This window comes from Xyrauchen texanus, chromosome 16 (assembly GCF_025860055.1).
Source record: "Xyrauchen texanus isolate HMW12.3.18 chromosome 16, RBS_HiC_50CHRs, whole genome shotgun sequence".
Taxonomy (NCBI): Eukaryota; Metazoa; Chordata; class Actinopteri; order Cypriniformes; family Catostomidae; genus Xyrauchen; species Xyrauchen texanus.
The window spans coordinates 42,278,273-42,295,345 of NC_068291.1; the positions used below are offsets into that span (position 1 = coordinate 42,278,273).

A 17,073-nucleotide genomic window follows, 5' to 3' on the forward strand; every position below is an offset into this window, starting at 1 on the left:
GTGAGATGTACCAAAGTCGGGTCTCTTGGCGTGCTAGTGCGTGGCGATGCAAGAGATAATTAATCGTGGTTGGCACAGAAATGGGAGACACTAAAACGCTTTTGCAGGGAATGTGTGTTTCTTTCATTCAAGACAGAAAAGTCCCTGTAAATCTAAAACAATCAGATATTTACACACATAAAAATCTACCTTGATTTTGACATTTTATGAAGAAAATGAGATGGCTAGTTTTTGTCAAGACAAACTTTGATGTTGGTTTGAAAAGCCTAGTTTGAAAGTTTAACACTATTTAAACACAAATGTTTGAAGTTTGAATTTTAAAAATAGATAGACTGAAAGAAAGAAGTAAAGAATGAAAAGGCGAGAGAGAAAAGATAGTTTAAGCAGCTTTTGAGGGCTTGTTTACATTTTGGACATTTGGAGTTTGAATAGTTTTGGCCTGTTTGAACATCCGCTGTGCGAAAACCACAATTCTGATCAGTTAGAAAAGTCATAGCAACCTGACTCAGAACAGCCTGAAGGTCTGTGCCAAGTTTGGCGGATGTAGCATGAAAGGTCTAGGACGAGTTACAGTCAGCAATTTTTCTAGACCCTCGAAACAGTACGTTTTTGTGTGCGACTTCTGCGAAAGCGGGCAAAAGTGTATGCTTTGAAAAGTTGAATGGAAAATGGATTGGAACGTGGCTAGCAGTACCGCCAAAGTCTGTACTATGCAGTCTGCGTAGGGCACCAATTCCCTAACGGGGCACCATCTTACCCTAGGAGGGCACCAGAAAGTCCACCGGCTGCCCTTACTCGCACGTTACACGTTATTCAAGGACTCGAAAGCAGTTGCGGGTGACATACGATTGCTTCACGCTCATATCACACGAACCCCCCCATCCACCTGGAACTCTGCATAGGGCATCAATTTGGCCCGCGGCATCCCTGGTGGCAAATATACTCTAGCCTTAGTAATAGCGAGGCTTGCCTTAGTAAACAAGTCTAATTACACCAAAGGTTTCCGTTTTGCTTTAACTTTACTGTCACAACCACAAACCCTTTGAGTAATTTCATGACAGAGTGCAAATGACAAGTTTGCATAAACGTTAAAAACATCTGTCAGTCAGCGTTAACGGTTGACGGAATCCAATCCAATTTATTCGAGTAGCCCACCACAAAAGGTTGTCTTTTAAAGACCTTTAGCTGTAATGTCAGAATGCGACGGCCTTTAATATAAACACATACTATAGAAAGTCAAGCACCGTATGTTCTTTGTTCATTCTGTGCCACATGAAAGTGATTCATGACATCTTGTGTGTATTTAAGGGTCCAGGGGCCCAGTGTGAAAATTACAATTTGGCAGCGTGAATTGAGAGTGTTTTGGAACAGCGAGGATTGCACACAACTCGACTGGCATTTGCACAAGTCCAGACGTCAACGCAGATGAAGTGGCTTTTTCGTAATTGAAAGGCAACTGGAGCTTTTTGTCAGATCAGGTTCCTCCTCCGAGTGAGAGAGAGAGAGAATAACCCCTGTTTTTCTTTAACATGACATGTCTCTGTTATACATATCGGCAAAAACAAAGCTTCAAGTTTCTTTTCGGTCTGAGAATGTTGCAATACTTCTCATAAAATTTGTCAATCGCTTCATGCCTTCATAATAATGAATAAAATGTTCCGATTTTGTTTTTCATTGTCTGAAAATGTAACTTTAGTTTTAATCCAAGATCTGATGCTTGTCATCGCAAGGCACAAAGGTGATTTCTTCAGTGCTTCATATACACTCACCTAAAGGATTATTAGGAACACCATACTAATACTGTGTTTGACCCCCTTTCGCCTTCAGAACTGCCTTAATTCTACGTGGCATTGATTCAACAAGGTGCTGAAAGCGTTCTTTAGAAATGTTGGCCCATATTGATAGGATAGCATCTTGCAGTTGATGGAGATTTGTGGGATGCACATCCAGGGCACGAAGCTCCCGTTCCACCACATCCCAAAGATGCTCTATTGGGTTGAGATCTGGTGACTGTGGGGGCCATTTTAGTACAGTGAACTCATTGTCATGTTCAAGAAACCAATTTGAAATGATTCGAGCTTTGTGACATGGTGCATTATCCTGCTGGAAGTAGCCATCAGAGGATGGGTACATGGTGGCCATAAAGGGATGGACATGGTCAGAAACAATGCTCAGGTAGGCCGTGGCATTTAAACGATGCCCAATTGGCACTAAGGGGCCTAAAGTGTGCCAAGAAAACATCCCCCACACCATTACACCACCACCACCAGCCTGCACAGTGGTAACAAGGCATGATGGATCCATGTTCTCATTCTGTTTACGTCAAATTCTGACTCTACCATCTGAATGTCTCAACAGACTAATCGAGACTCATCAGACCAGGCAACATTTTTCCAGTCTTCAACTGTCCAATTTTGGTGAGCTCTTGCAAATTGTAGCCTCTTTTTCCTATTTGTAGTGGAGATGAGTGGTACCGGTGGAGTCTTCTGCTGTTGTAGCCCATCCGCCTCAAGGTTGTGCGTGTTGTGGCTTCACAAATGCTTTGCTGCATACCTCGGTTGTAACGAGTGGTGATTTCAGGCAAAGTTGCTCTTCTATCAGCTTGAATCAGTCGGCCCATTCTCCTCTGACCTCTAGCATCAACAAGGCATTTTCAGCCCACAGGACTGCCGCATACTGGATGTTTTTCCTTTTCACACCATTCTTTGTAAACCCTAGAAATGGTTGTGCGTGAAAATCCCAGTAACTGAGCAGATTGTGAAATACTCAGACCGGCCCGTCTGGCACCAACAACCATGCCACGCTCAAAATTGCTTAAATCACCTTTCTTTCCCATTCTGACATTCAGTTTGGAGTTCAGGAGATTGTCTTGACCAGGACCACACCCCTAAATAAATTGAAGCAACTGCCATGTGATTGGTTGATTAGATAATTGCATTAATGAGAAATTGAACAGGTGTTCCTAATAATCCTTTAGGTGAGTGTACAGTACTGAGTGCATGGTTCTTTTTGGAATAGCATACTAAGTATGTATACTGTGCGCAGTGTGTGAATTTTCTAGGATGCACACTACATGCATCCCACAATGTAGTGTGCTTGAACTGACGATTGAGTGGAATACTGGAATACTAAATAATGCATAGTGTATATACTGTATACTGCATGCTATTTCTTAAACATAGTATGTGAAACAATATGCATTATTCCACAAATACCATTTCAAACAGTAGGATGCTACATTGTTGTTGCCATCTCTACTTGGCATGTTTAATTCAGTGAGTGGTGTTCAGTTATCACCTTACAACAGGGGTGGGCAACTATTTAGGTAAAGGGGTTACATTGGGCTTTAAGTAGTGCATAGGGGGCTTTTGAGATACAGTGTTCTGCATTGATGTGGTTTTTGTGATGTGACTAATGGGACTATTCTGCAATTGCTTAAAGTTTTGTATTGCTCCACAAAGGTAGATACTTTTCTATCAGGCATTAAAAAACTGAATAAAGGCCGAGCCATTTTACCTGTTGGGAATGTTTTCCCAAATTGAATGTATTATCCAATTTAACACTCTCTACATCAGGGGTCTGTTTTGATTCAAAACAATTGAAAATGACAGAACTTTTAATGTTTGTCGCAAAGCAGGCGAGTTTGATGCGTTTGATGCGGGTCTCGTCAACGGTTTGACTTTCCATTCAGCACGCAACTGAATAACACCGGCTGCATGACTACGATAAATGATTACTGCAAGAGTTCGATTAACGTACAGGTGCGAGGGGACTTCAACATTTCTAAATTGCACAAATACAAAATACATATTCGGTTCCCGCTTGCTTTTGCACGAGTGTCAGTGATTACCCTCTGCATGTCAATGATGCTGAGATCTACTTTTAGATTTAATTTCATCACTGAGAAGGTTTACCTGCAAATTAGTAGCACCAAACAGCCTCAACAATGGACTGAGTGGCTGTATAACACTTTACCTTGAGCAGAATATTGCACTAGAGCGCACTCGCGTGCATGGTTGCCAGATTGCACAAAATAAGTATTGCCAATATATTTCCAATTGGGGGTGTTGTGTCTCTTATCTGGCAACCCTGAGCATGTTAAACGCTTGTGGAGGCGTGTTAGGCCCCAATGCACGATAACTGAAATATCCCCAAAAAAATGCTTTTAGGATAAATGAGCGGCAGGCCACATTACAGCACGTGGAGGGCCGTAATTTACCCAGGTATGCCTTACAACATACTTCCTATACATACTACATACTGCAAAGATTGTAAAAGTAGTATGTCAGTATGCTATTCCAAACATATCCCATCCTTTTCCAGTCTGACAAATGAACCAGAAGCAATATCACAACCGTAATTTTGAACATCTTTACATTTTCACACTCAAAATGGATTAAAAATGCAAGATTACAATTTTTTTATTTCTGGATTCTAAGTGGACACCACTTGTTGAATTAAACGTGCAACATAATATGGTTATATGACAACAATGTAGCAGAGTTGGAAATATTCATCAATGTATAACCTACTTGACCCGCTCCGAGCGGGATTCAACCTGGCGTCTCCGGCATGGGTGGTGGGCACACTAACGAGGAGGCTAAAGGCTACAGCCTCTAGGATCCACCTACCAGCTGGCTCTTAAAGAATACTAGACTAGTAAGATGAATCTGACTCTAGTAAGATGCTCGACGTGAGTTCCAGCCCTCCAGTCAGAGCTCAGGGTCAAAGGTCAAGGGGCTGGCGCGGGCGCTCGCTTTTAAGAGCATGTTGACGGACAGACACAAGAGGCCAATACAGTAAAGATTTTCACAAGTCTAGCGGCCTTGACAGCACATGTTTGTATTTGGCGCTCACTGAACATGCCTGTTCCTGCTCAAAGGGCATCTTTGTGCATTCAAGCGTGCTGAATCCAACAGTACCCTGACACAATCTATGCATCAATTCATGCATCAGGCCACACGACTTGTCCCACTGCTTGGCTAGCGGACGAGGCGTGATGCCAAAAACGGCAACACAATGCTGGACAGCTTCATTCATCTCTTACTGTGGATTTGGACGCTCTTTGCTTGTGCTAATCACATGATGTGAATGGGGGAATGGAGGGGGTACTTACTTCGTGGCTCGCGCGGCCCGTCCACGGTGACCTTTATGGCGCGGTGGTAAGTTGCCACTTGGGGTGGATTCGTGAATACTGTTATTGTCAGCGTGAAGCTCTTTCCTGCAAAACACAAAAAGGTTCAAAGCCGATTAATGCACTGGACAATGTGTCGCATTCATTATGCAGCAGTAATTTGCATTTCTCTGCTTGTGGCGGTGATGACTGTAGGATTTTTAACTGCGAGGAACTCAAGCGATTGAAAAGGCTCGGGCGCAATGGACAATACAAGAATTTGTTTGGAATATGACCCTTGAATTTGGACATGACAAATCACGAAAGCATAAAAACCGGCCATGCCATGTTCATCGGCAAGTAGAATAAACAACGTATGTCTTGTGCTTTAGAGCGCAATAGTGATCGCCTACTTTTTAGTGGCCCCGTTTATCTTCTCCATAGGGATTTTTAAAGGAATATACCGGGTGCAATACAAGTTAAGCTCAATCAGCTTTTCGGTTTAACATACTAGCTTTTGTCTTTTCTTAAAAAAAATTAAAAAAAGAGCAAAAATGGATGTTACAGTGAGACACTTACAATGGAAGTGAATGGGGCCATTTTTAGGATTCCAGGGTTTACAGCCTTAAATTGACATGGCAAGGAAGTTGTAAAATTGCATTTAACTTTAAATAGAAAAGGTCAGTAAGAGATTTTATCACACTAAAATCATATTAACACACATATTGTTTATGTCTTGTGCTTATACTTTTGAAACTTTGAAGTATTTTAACATTTACAGATTGGCCCCCATTGACTTCCATTGTAAGTGTCTCACTGTAACCTCCATTTTTACTTTTTTCAAAGAAAAGGAGGAATGAGTCAAAATTGATTTTTTGTGGTAATCAACATTATGACTCAAATGCTATTGATTAAGCTTAAAGGGATAGTTCACCCAAAAATACAAAAAGTCACCATTCACTCACACTCATGCTATCCCAGATGGGCTTGCATTTCTTTCTTCTGCTGAACTCGAAAATAGATTGAAAGAATATTTCAGCTCTGTAGGTTCATACAATGCATCTTAAGGGGCACCAATATTTTAAAGCTCCAAAAGGACATAAAAGCAGCATAAAAGTAATCCAAACGACTCCAGTGGTTTAATCCATGTCTTCTGAAACAACAAAATGTATCTGTTTCTCACACACACTTATTATATCACTCGTAGACAAGGATTAAACCACTGGACGCATGTGTGTGTGTGTGTGTGTGTGTGTGTGTGTGTGTGTGTGTGTGTGTGTGTGTGTGTGTGTTTCAAAAGGAATATTTCAGGTTCAAGACAAATTAAAGGGACAGTTCACCCAAAAATGAAAATTCTCTCATCATTTACTCACTCATGCGTCCTCACTACACAGACTCAAATGTCATTGTTTTGACTACCACAGATCTCTAAAGTAATGATGCACCGATACATCGGCCAGGCTGATTAATCATCCAATACCGATACCTGGTTGATAATCATGTCCACTTGACTGATTAATAGAAGTGTTAGTTTCAGATTATACTGACAGCCTTGTCAATGGTTAGTATACCATTTTGGGCGAATTCACTAAACAGTTGCGGCTCTTTCATGCTGAAATATCTCAAGTATTTCAGTTAAGATATTGTCATTTCTTTCTGCTCCTTTTTAAGTAAATTAGGCTCATTATTGCACTATAACATTGCACTATTACCGCCCGAGGAAAGCAGTTGGGAAACTGAATTTTGTTTCAAAGAGATGTCCATATAATGTACATGTTCTATCGACCATGGCAGCAGTCATTTTTCGAATAATGGTCAAAGGATGGGGAAGAGCACATTTCCAGATATGCACTGTAGTCAAGTGCACTTTTGACGTGTTATAGAGGCGATTCAGATGCGTTTTCCGCTATAAAGCGCTTCTAACCGGCCCACAAGATCGCAAATGTGCTGCGCAAATTGCATTTAGCACAGGTTTTGTGGCCATGTTTAAGCCGTTGCCTGAGCTGCATAATTACTTTTGCGAACTGGGCACTAAAGGCAGTGTGTGGAAATAAATGTTGCTTTATAATAAATGGCGCAATTAAAAAAAAAATTCTCCCCTTTTCTCTCCATTTTGAAATGCCTCGTGGTGGCGTAGTGACTCTCCTCTATCCGGGTGGCGGAGGACGAATCTCAGTTGCCTCCGGGTCTGAGACCGTCAATCCGCGCATCTTATCACGTGGCTTGTTGAGCGGAAACGTAGCGCGTGTGGAGGCTCACGCTATTCTCCGAGGCATCCACGCACAACTCACCACGCACCCCACCGAGAGTGAAAACCACATTATAATGACCACGAGGAGGTTACCCCATGTGACTCTACCCTCCCTAGCAACCGGGCCAATTTGGTTGCTTTGGAGACCTGACTGGACACACCAACTGAATGCAGCAACAGCTCGCTTTAATGATGCACAACTCTGGTTTTTAAAGGCAGGGTTTAATTTATTATGATTAGGGCTGTCGAATCAACATGTTAATTCAGTGCGATGAATGATAACACTTCGTTTTCTCAGCAAATATTTAAGTACTTTATGCGATTAATTGCGATTAATTCATTGGCACACCGTGTAATTAATTTGATTTTAAAATGTCATCGATTGACAGCCCTTATTACGATATAAATGAATCATTTAAATAGACTATAAATAAGTGTTTATTTAATTTCAGCAATCTTGTGTACATCTCATTTGCTGTCATTTAAAACTGAAGTGTTTAATAGTTTTCAAACAGGTTTCCGAACACCCCCATCTTCCATGGGTCAACAAACAGATAATCCCGTCCCAAACTCACACCATTGGTTGAGCCTGTGTTATTTCAGTACATCTGGCTGGTCGGAAACAGCAATGTTTTATTACAACAATAACACAATTACGCACATACATACACATTATGTATTTATCGGCCCTGTAGCTCAAGTAGTAGAGCATGGCGTCAACAACGACAGAGTCGTGGGTTCGATTCCCATAGGAACAAATATTCTGATTACATGGAATGCACCGTGAGTTGCACCGTAAGCGGCGGCCAAATGTTTAATATACATATGAAAATCAGACTCTGAAGTACCATTTCCCCAAACGCCTAGAGATTGTTCACTCTTACACAGCTAAATGTGTTTTCATCCTGTTTGAGTCTGTATAGTGGACGGGCGCCATGCACGGGAATCCCTGTTGCACACGTTTGTGCTTTACTTTAAATGCCTGTGCAGATTAAGAGGGCAAGTCTAGACTGCACGCTCATGCCTATGCAGCCTGCACCATCAGACACACTGAGCTCCTCTGATCTCGCTGCGTGTCCCCGTTCTCTTCAAAGGCCTGCGTGCTGAATGGCTTCTTCCGACTGGATCAAAAGAGCTGGATTTCTTCTTTGACAATAATCGCAACCATATCAAAAGCAGCATTCATCTACACATCACCAGTCCTGGAGCACTTTGAGCCCACGGTCACAACTTAAAGATTTTTGTAGGGTGTGTATAATAACAATATTACATGATAGTGGACGTGAATGTGCTGGGGGAGGATTCTGTCCCATTTGGCAACAGTTACATGTTTTTAAACTTTGGAAACACAAATGAGTAATTGTTTAAACACACTCTTTTTCTTTATTCTCAGCTCTTCCGAGCTCTGTCATTGCTGGATGTGTGTGAAAAACAGTAAACGCTCTGTGATTCTGTTCCAGTTTTGAAACTCTTGTCTTTTAGTATATTTTCTATAGGCCTAAACAAAGAATCTTGAACAACATCCTAATGTGAAATGCGCGTGTGTGTTGATTTGTTATATTAAAGCAATGACACATTATCAGTCTACTTTGATTTACAGTGAGTTGAGATCACACACCACATGCAGAAATGTAATTTCCAACATGTCACTTACTGTAAACGAAACGTCTTATGTGATTTTACCATGCTTTATGACTCAGCCAGAGCAAACCAACCGGCCTGTGCTAAATAAATAAAATTAAAGTAAAAGCACAAACCTCGTCCACTCCTGCCAACAAATCTCAGGTCGTTGAAACGCGCCACCTGATTCTTCATGACAGCGGAGGCGTTGCGGAGTTCTGCCGAGTAGTTCTCATCATTTCCTGCCATCACTGTGACCATGGTGCCATCAGGAACGTCTCCCAGAGCTACAACCTGAACGGGACAAAAACACACTGCCATTCTGTCTCCCTATAATTGACTTTTCATTTCCCATCTGTTCGACCATTTCTGTTCATACTGTCTCAGTCCTGATGTAAACAGGCTTATGGTTCTTATACAGCTAATATTATGAAGCAAAACCACTACTGACATCAGAAATATACACGATACATAAGTTATAAACTGAAAATGTCTCACTAAACAAAAGCCAGACAATATATAAACATGACCTTTATCTGAGCTATGTGGAAGACTGACCCTTAATGGTCACGATAATTGAACAATATCATCAATTACAATAACAATAAACCTTTAATCACAGAGATGCACTTAAATGCCTAGGGAGAGAAAAAAAAAACATATTTGTTGATAAATAGCTTTATGTGATATATGCATATACAGTATATTGTCTTTTAATGGCACATTAATTATAGCTATTTTAAATGACTATAAATAAATACAATTAATTCATGCAAAAAAGCGATAGTAAAATATTGTTAGTAATTTTGTAAAAAAAAATATATATATATATATATATATTTTTTACTGACTAGGCCTATATCTTGTCATTTTTGGCTTATTTTGTACTGTAACAATACAAAAAATGCTATATTTTGTAAGTATGAAAAAAGAGAACAGAATCCCAATTAAATATGCTTTTGTTAGAATTAAAAAATTATTAAAATAAGCACATAAACAACTGCGTCAATTAAGGTAAAACAGACGAATGCATTGATGTTATTGATATTCATTTTTAAACTTCAAATAAAATTGGGTTTTAACTTCAGTCCTACAGTGAGTGCGTTTCAGTTATTGGCCTGTCTTGATTATATATTACTGTATATTTGGTGAAAGCATTAATAGTTGTGTTTTATCCTGGACATCCGATGAAACATGCATGCATGCATCTATGAACAGCGTCAATCTATTGTATTTCACCTCTCCACCACGGCGGGATTTCTCGTTTTAAACATCAGTTAATCCCCTAAACATGATAAACTCGCATCTGAGCATATACGAACAATAGCTGAAAAAAACAACAACAACAAAAAAAGCTAAAAAGATTCGTTTTGTTGATGTGCATATAAATGCATTTTATTAATACGTCATTTTAAACATTATTGCAATATAAACTAGCTTTAATACTGATTGCATAATTACTCTTTAAAATAGCTTAGGCCTATATAAAAGTATATTCAGTATATGCATATTCAGTTTACTGATCTATCAAGCGTTAACACTACTAACAGAATGCCGAACAGTTCATTAGTTCATGCACTGTGCATTCAAATACATAAAAGTCCCCAAAATATATATAGTTTACACTGTACAGGCTATAAACTTTCATTTACGTTTATGTTTTAATGTAGCTGTGCTGATGATATATAATGCATGCTTTATCAGATCATTGGAAATGTCATTAAAGTTTGATAAAGCTAATTTCATATTGGCTGTTCATATTTGAACATAAATGAGCTGATCTTTTATGCATTTGCCTTTATAATGTTTGTAAAGAAGGTATAGAGTAAGTCTTAAAGTAAAGTCGTTCTTACCTTGAACGCCACTGGGAGAGTTTTGTTACACCTCCAGTGAGACGGCAGCACCGAGCACAGAAAGTTCGGGCTGTCCGTGCGCACGAGCTCGGCGGGGTGGTCCGCGATGATCTCCACCATGGTTCGGTTGTCGTGCTGTCGGAGTCTCGGCACCGCCGCGTTCGGCTCCTGTTGCACATCGCTCATCTTCCCCGCCACCGGATGAAGGCTGCTGGACGGCGGACTGAACCTGCGGCTGGTGCTCGGATCTACCGGAATGCGCATCACAACAATGTCAGCAAAGGTAAAGGCACTTCAAACCAGCACTAAAGTCGGTTAAATTCAGTCTGTTGTAACAAGAAATTATCTGGGGTTCTGTATAAAGTCCGTTAGGCGCCTTCCCGAAAACTTGGATCCTCTCAGACTTTACGCACGAGCCTCGATGCGCTCTTTTTACATGTGAAAATAAGGGGGGGAAACGCATATAATCCCCTGATTTCGCTCGAAAGAAGCACGCGCATCATTTACGAGCTGCTTCTTGCGTCTCCAAAGTGGAACGTTTAAAGGAATAAAAACGAGCATTTGCGCATTACGCGCCGCGCTCGGGGAGTTTCGTTCACCGCCGTTCTTAAAAACGCAAATCAAAAAGAAACTTAAACAAGAATGTGTCTTATCGTCTTTGCAAATGTCCTCAAGACCTTTCTTTTCAGTTGTGAAGGGTTAAAACGGTGATTCCAAAGGTTGTGGTTAGTTAGATGAAGGCGATGCAAAGCCGCAGTGATTTTCTCTCGATGTGTGGTTTGTCTATGGAGGCTGGGACTTTGGTGAGCTCAGGTTTTTTGTGGTTTATATATATATATGCAGAAGCAGGAGGATTATTATGCTGATGAGTCGAGCACGTCATGTCTACAAGCACCAGTTCATGATGACATCGAAATAAATTAGCAAATCTTTGATATCGGTTTTTTGGAACTGTGCACTCTTTACAAAAACAATCCACCAAACACAGAGACTCTTTTGCCTTATATACACAGCCCAACTTGTGATTTATCTTTAAATCTGAAGGAAAGAAAACTAAAACAATTCAGACACTCAGAGTTAAGTAAGGCCATAATGTAAAAGAGAAACTTTTAAACCTATTTATTTATTTTTTTACTTAACCAGAGCACTTAAAATCAACCTAATGCATTTACATTTGAGATGAGTACATAATTATATTGTGTAACGTCCAAGTACAATTCAACTCATAAAGAAGGCATATCATTACATTGATATGAAATGATCAAATTAATGGATAGTGTTCACTCAACATGATTTTTACCACTTTCTCAATTTACTTAATTAAACTGAGTTAATCCAGGGAACTCACAAAGAGTGGAATATTGTACTATGCTATAGAATACACATTTCAATAGGGCAAAGCTAGCAATTTATTTAATATTATTATTACTTTATTTTATTTTTTGACAGTTTTTAAGTCACTATTCACTTACAGCCTACTAAGAGACATAAAGGTTCCTAAATGCTCAATAGAGACATATTATATACAACTTATTCAAACCTGAGAGCAAACAAACACAGAAGCGAAGTGAGTCACTTTCCATTTGTTATAGCCTGAGCAAAGTTAATAGTAGGCTATGCAACATCAGACAACTGCAACAGAAGCCATGACAACAACAAGTTATACATTTAATATGTTTTTCCATCAACATTTAAAAATGTGGGGTTGTAAAAAGTCATTTTTTTTATTATTTAAAAAAAAAAAAAAAATATTTATATATATAATTATTATTATTATTTTTTTTAAATAAATAAAAATGTAAGTAGGCCTAATATTAGGCTAAAATAAAAATATATTTATTCAAAAAAATAGTTTTAAATTAATTTCACGAAAATATGAAAACGATCTATTTATTTATTTATTTTTTGTGAAAACGATCTATTGATGGCGCTCTTGAACGCTTAATTTCGCCTTTTGTTGTGCGACGACAATAAATCAAGAACTTCATCCGTTTGCCTTAATCACCGAATGCTAGCGCGTCATATAATACTTATAAACTACAATACCCATAATCCCTGACATCGAACCGCAGTGACGTCATATTGAACCGACCGGAGCACTGTGTTTACATGAGAGAAATGTGCTCAGCAGCTTGACAGAGCAAATGTGGATTACACTGAATAATTAATAACAGAGGTAAACATGTACATTTTATTCAATGTATGCGGTTACATCACACGTCTACTCGTTAATCTGTTTAGTCTTAAAGTCAACTTGTATTAAAACAATCCTCGAAATGTTCAGTTTGTTCAGTTCAAGTCACTGTTTAAGATGATATCTTAGAAAGTGTAATATATAGATCGTTTTATAAACATCACAGGATTTTATAGTGTTGAAAAACATTATATTTTCACGCAATTAGTAATTAAAGCTATAGTTTTTAGCTGAGTCAGAGTTTGGATACTTTATAATGAAGTAGTTAGTTGCAGTTCAAATACAAATGTAGTTAAAGTTAACTGCTTTTAAGTACTTTTGCATGCTCAGTCTTATGTTTTATCAGCACCCCAGATAGTATCATGTCACATAATCTATTTTTATCTTAACCGAGTGACTGACTTATTAAACAACACACACTGTCCAATTGGGGAGAATGTATATTTCACATTATTAATGGCAAATCATAATTGAAAGGGAAAATCTTAGTGCTTACCTGTAATCGGGGAGACTGTGCGGCAAGCAGGGGGGGGGGCTTGTGGCAAAAACGGCCCCAAAGGTGACAAAAAGTACCCCTGGTATTCAAAAAGTGTGGACAAAAAATGCTCGTGAAATGATTAGTTTTTCTGTTCTTTATTTGTAATATCTGAAATAGTTCTTAATGTCCTATTCTAAGGTATAGACATTTACCACGTTACCACGGAGACCTAGTGCGTGTGGAGGCTTCACGCTATTCTCTGTGACATCACCACAACTCACCACGTGCCCCAACGAGAGCAAGAACCACATTATAGCGACCACGAGGAGGTTACCCCATGTTACTCTCCCCTCCCTAGCAACCGGGACAATTTGGTTGCTTAGGAGACCTCCTGGCCATAGTCTCTCAACATATATTTGAACTCACGACTCCAGGGGTGATAGTCAGCGACTTTTCTCGCAGGCCCCCCAGTGATAAGCAATTTAAAGACCGGTTCCATTGTTACAATTTTACATTATAACATTTTAAAATATATATATTTTTTGCAGCCAAGACTTGAAGGAATGTTCCTATGCAGAAATTGACTTTCAAAAATAAACCTACCCTGAGAAATATTCCCTGGAGTAAAAGTTTGTAAAATATGCGACCACTGGTCCTGCTCTGCCCCATTTTTTAATCCTAAATTCCAGTTGTTTGCCTGTGGTATTGTGGTATATTCTAGCCTTCGCCAATTCCATTTTTCCTGGAAAAACAGAAAGAAAAAACAAACCCCGGTATCCTTTCACTTAGTTGTCTAACTTTTCCCCGTGCGTATTGTTTGTAAAAGAAAAACCTGGCTGTTTGAAAGACTGTAGAAAGAGTGATGTCACACACGCAATGTGAAGTCTGACTCGGTGGAAACTTTTAATGTGTGAGCCATTTCTCCACCATTTCCTCTCGGAATACACGTCCTAAAGCATTTAATCCACACGGTTTGGTGTGAGAGAAATGAATTTTGCATGATTGCTGGTCTTATGCAAACTGAGGCTGTGTGTGGCGGCTCTCTGCAGATGTGGGGCGAAATAAAACATCAAATGGATTCGTATTTGCCACTTCATTACGGCCTCAAAACAAAGACATGCTATTAAGTTACATTTCCTGCTTCGTCGTCTCCAAGCGCCAAATACGTTTCTGATCCCCTCCCCACATCCTCCCCTGTTATGATGATAAACTGTAAATTTATGGGACAGCTGATTGGGGATAATTGTAATTAATGAAAAATATAGTTAAATATATATATTGAAACAGTATGTTGCGTAAAGTTAAAAAATAAATATTTTGGAGGTCTTTAATGCTGCAATTCTCAGGCGTTTTGTTCCCACTGTTGTAAAAGTGTCCTTCCTAAAGTCATTTTATGTCACTAAGATTTATCTTTATTTTTGATTTTACTGCTGCTGAAGGCCTACTGCTCTTGGCATCAGAACTTTGCATCCCATGCCCAAGACTAAATGAGTAAATCAACTAGGCGTCTGTATAAAAATAAAAAAAAAGGAAGCGAAGCTACATAAAAGTCCTGACTATTTAATTACATAGAGGAAAATGCAATAAATAGAATAGCTCCCCTTTTCTGTTCGTTCAAAGCCCTTTGCATGTTGAAGTAATCTCGATTCATTTGCCACATCTGAATTCATTTTGCCCAGTATGGCGACCATCTGCCGTCACAAGTCAAAGCAAAAGCTTTATCTTTCATCCAACAGAGGGGGCGAAAACAGAAGGACATTTTACGCCGGGACGTATTTATTGAAGAAAACGCTCCTGCGTTTTGCTTTGGTGACACTTTGGAGCATTTTTGTTTCATGTTGCTTGGAGAACAATTAGGATTGATATTAGCTGCTCTGATTTGAAAGGTTCACCCTAAAAATTAGGAAACTTCTGTCATTTACGCACCTTCAAAATCCATGCTGGTGTTTCTTGTGTGGAATACAAAAGGAGAACATTTGAAGAATGTCAATGCTGCTCTCGGTGACCCCAGCTTTCATGCTCCAAAAACACAATAAAAATAGTCCATGTGATGTGGCTTCAGAAGACTCAGAATATAGCGAACGCAACTCAGACTACGTTTAATGTGCATTTAAGGTGTTAATCTGTTCCCAACAGGCCAGGTTCGGGAGTTTTTTAAGTATAACTTCGGGTTTGGGTTTGTAAATAATGAAAATGTATTATTATTATTATAGCTATTATAAATGTTTTGATAATTTAATAAGAAATCTCCATAATAACAATAATAATCATTTAAAATAATTTATTTTAAAATTTTTACATATATATATATTTTAAAATAAATTATTATTAAAATGGTGATGATTATTATTATTACACTATTAATCATGTTTTGGTAATTTAATAAAAATCTTAATAAACCATAATAATAATTATAGTTTTAAATTATTTATTTTAAATATGTGTATACTATATATACAGTATTGTGCAAAAGTCTCAGGCATGTAAGATTTCACAAAAACATTTGTCTTAAGATGTTATTTATCAGCTTTAGTGTGTCAACAGGAATTATAAATGTTAGATTCCCAAATATTACTCTTGCAAATAGAAAAGATTAGAATAGAAGAACAGGGACCCCTGCAACAGATGGCATTGCCCCCACAGTGCCCCCCACTGAACATCGATTCCGTCTGAGATTATATAAAGAGACAGAAGTAACTGAAACAAGCCGAAATATACAGAAGAACTGTGATGAATTCTCCAAGAAGCTTGAACATCCGATCTGCTAACAACCAAGACAAACTGTGTTCAGGTGTAACTAGGAGAATTGGGGCTGTTTTAAAGGCAAAGGTGTTCACACTGAATATTGATTTATATTTTTTTATATTTACTGGACTTTATATGATGTTAATTGATAAATGAAATATATTTATGTCATTATTTTTGAAGACATCCTCACTTTGCAACATTTTCCACAAGTGCCTAAAACATTAGCACAGTACTGTAGATATATAAATATATATATATATATTTAAAAATAAATATTTTCAATTAGTATCACTATTATATCACTATAAATATTTGTATAATTTAATAAAAAAAATCTCCATAATAATTGCTAATTATTTATTTACATTTGCATAACATTTGTTAATTTGGCAGATGCTTTTACCCAAAGCGACTTACAAAAGAGAAAGAATAAGAGAAAAATACAATCCAAGACAGAGCAACAGGAATTATATAAATATAAAATTATGAGTGTAAATGTTTTTTTAAACAGTATATACAATTAAAAATACATGATTTTTTAATGATGATTATTAGTATTATTATAATTTATAAATAACTATTATTTTATTTAGATATTTGTAATAGCAATAATAATAATAAAACCAATAATTATAATTTATTTTAAAATATCTAGATATATTTACAAATTATTTATTATTATAAATATTTTACTATATATCTATGATCAGTCTATGAAAAGTTTTAATGTATTTATATATAGTTAATATAATACAGGATATGCTTTTTAATAAATGATATAACTTTTTAATTTTGACGTGGTTTGTTTTGTGCATG

General features: G+C 38.0%; 2 protein-coding genes across 4 annotated transcripts in view; one reads left to right on the plus strand and one right to left on the minus strand.

The window, feature by feature from the left end:
• The window catches only part of LOC127657402 (runt-related transcription factor 2-like), an 82,456-nt gene that overhangs the window by 36,176 nt on the left and 29,207 nt on the right, over positions 1 to 17,073 (minus strand). The window contains exons 3-5 of the mRNA XM_052146166.1: positions 10,838 to 11,085; positions 9,122 to 9,278; positions 5,117 to 5,221 (exon numbers count right to left, since the gene is read on the minus strand). Of these exons, the coding sequence (XP_052002126.1) occupies positions 5,117 to 5,221; positions 9,122 to 9,278; positions 10,838 to 11,085 (510 nt within the window). The remainder of the gene's footprint in view (positions 1 to 5,116; positions 5,222 to 9,121; positions 9,279 to 10,837; positions 11,086 to 17,073) is intronic.
• Positions 10,966 to 17,073, plus strand: part of supt3h (SPT3 homolog, SAGA and STAGA complex component) — a 149,336-nt gene continuing 143,228 nt past the window's right edge. For 2 of the 3 annotated variants that reach the window (XM_052146170.1, XM_052146171.1), the window contains exon 1: positions 10,966 to 11,120. In XM_052146170.1, the coding sequence (XP_052002130.1) occupies positions 11,094 to 11,120 (27 nt within the window). In that variant the 5' untranslated portion in view covers positions 10,966 to 11,093. Of the gene's footprint in view, positions 11,121 to 12,925; positions 13,014 to 17,073 lie in introns of those variants that run through there. The other variant, XM_052146172.1, reaches the window with a different exon arrangement.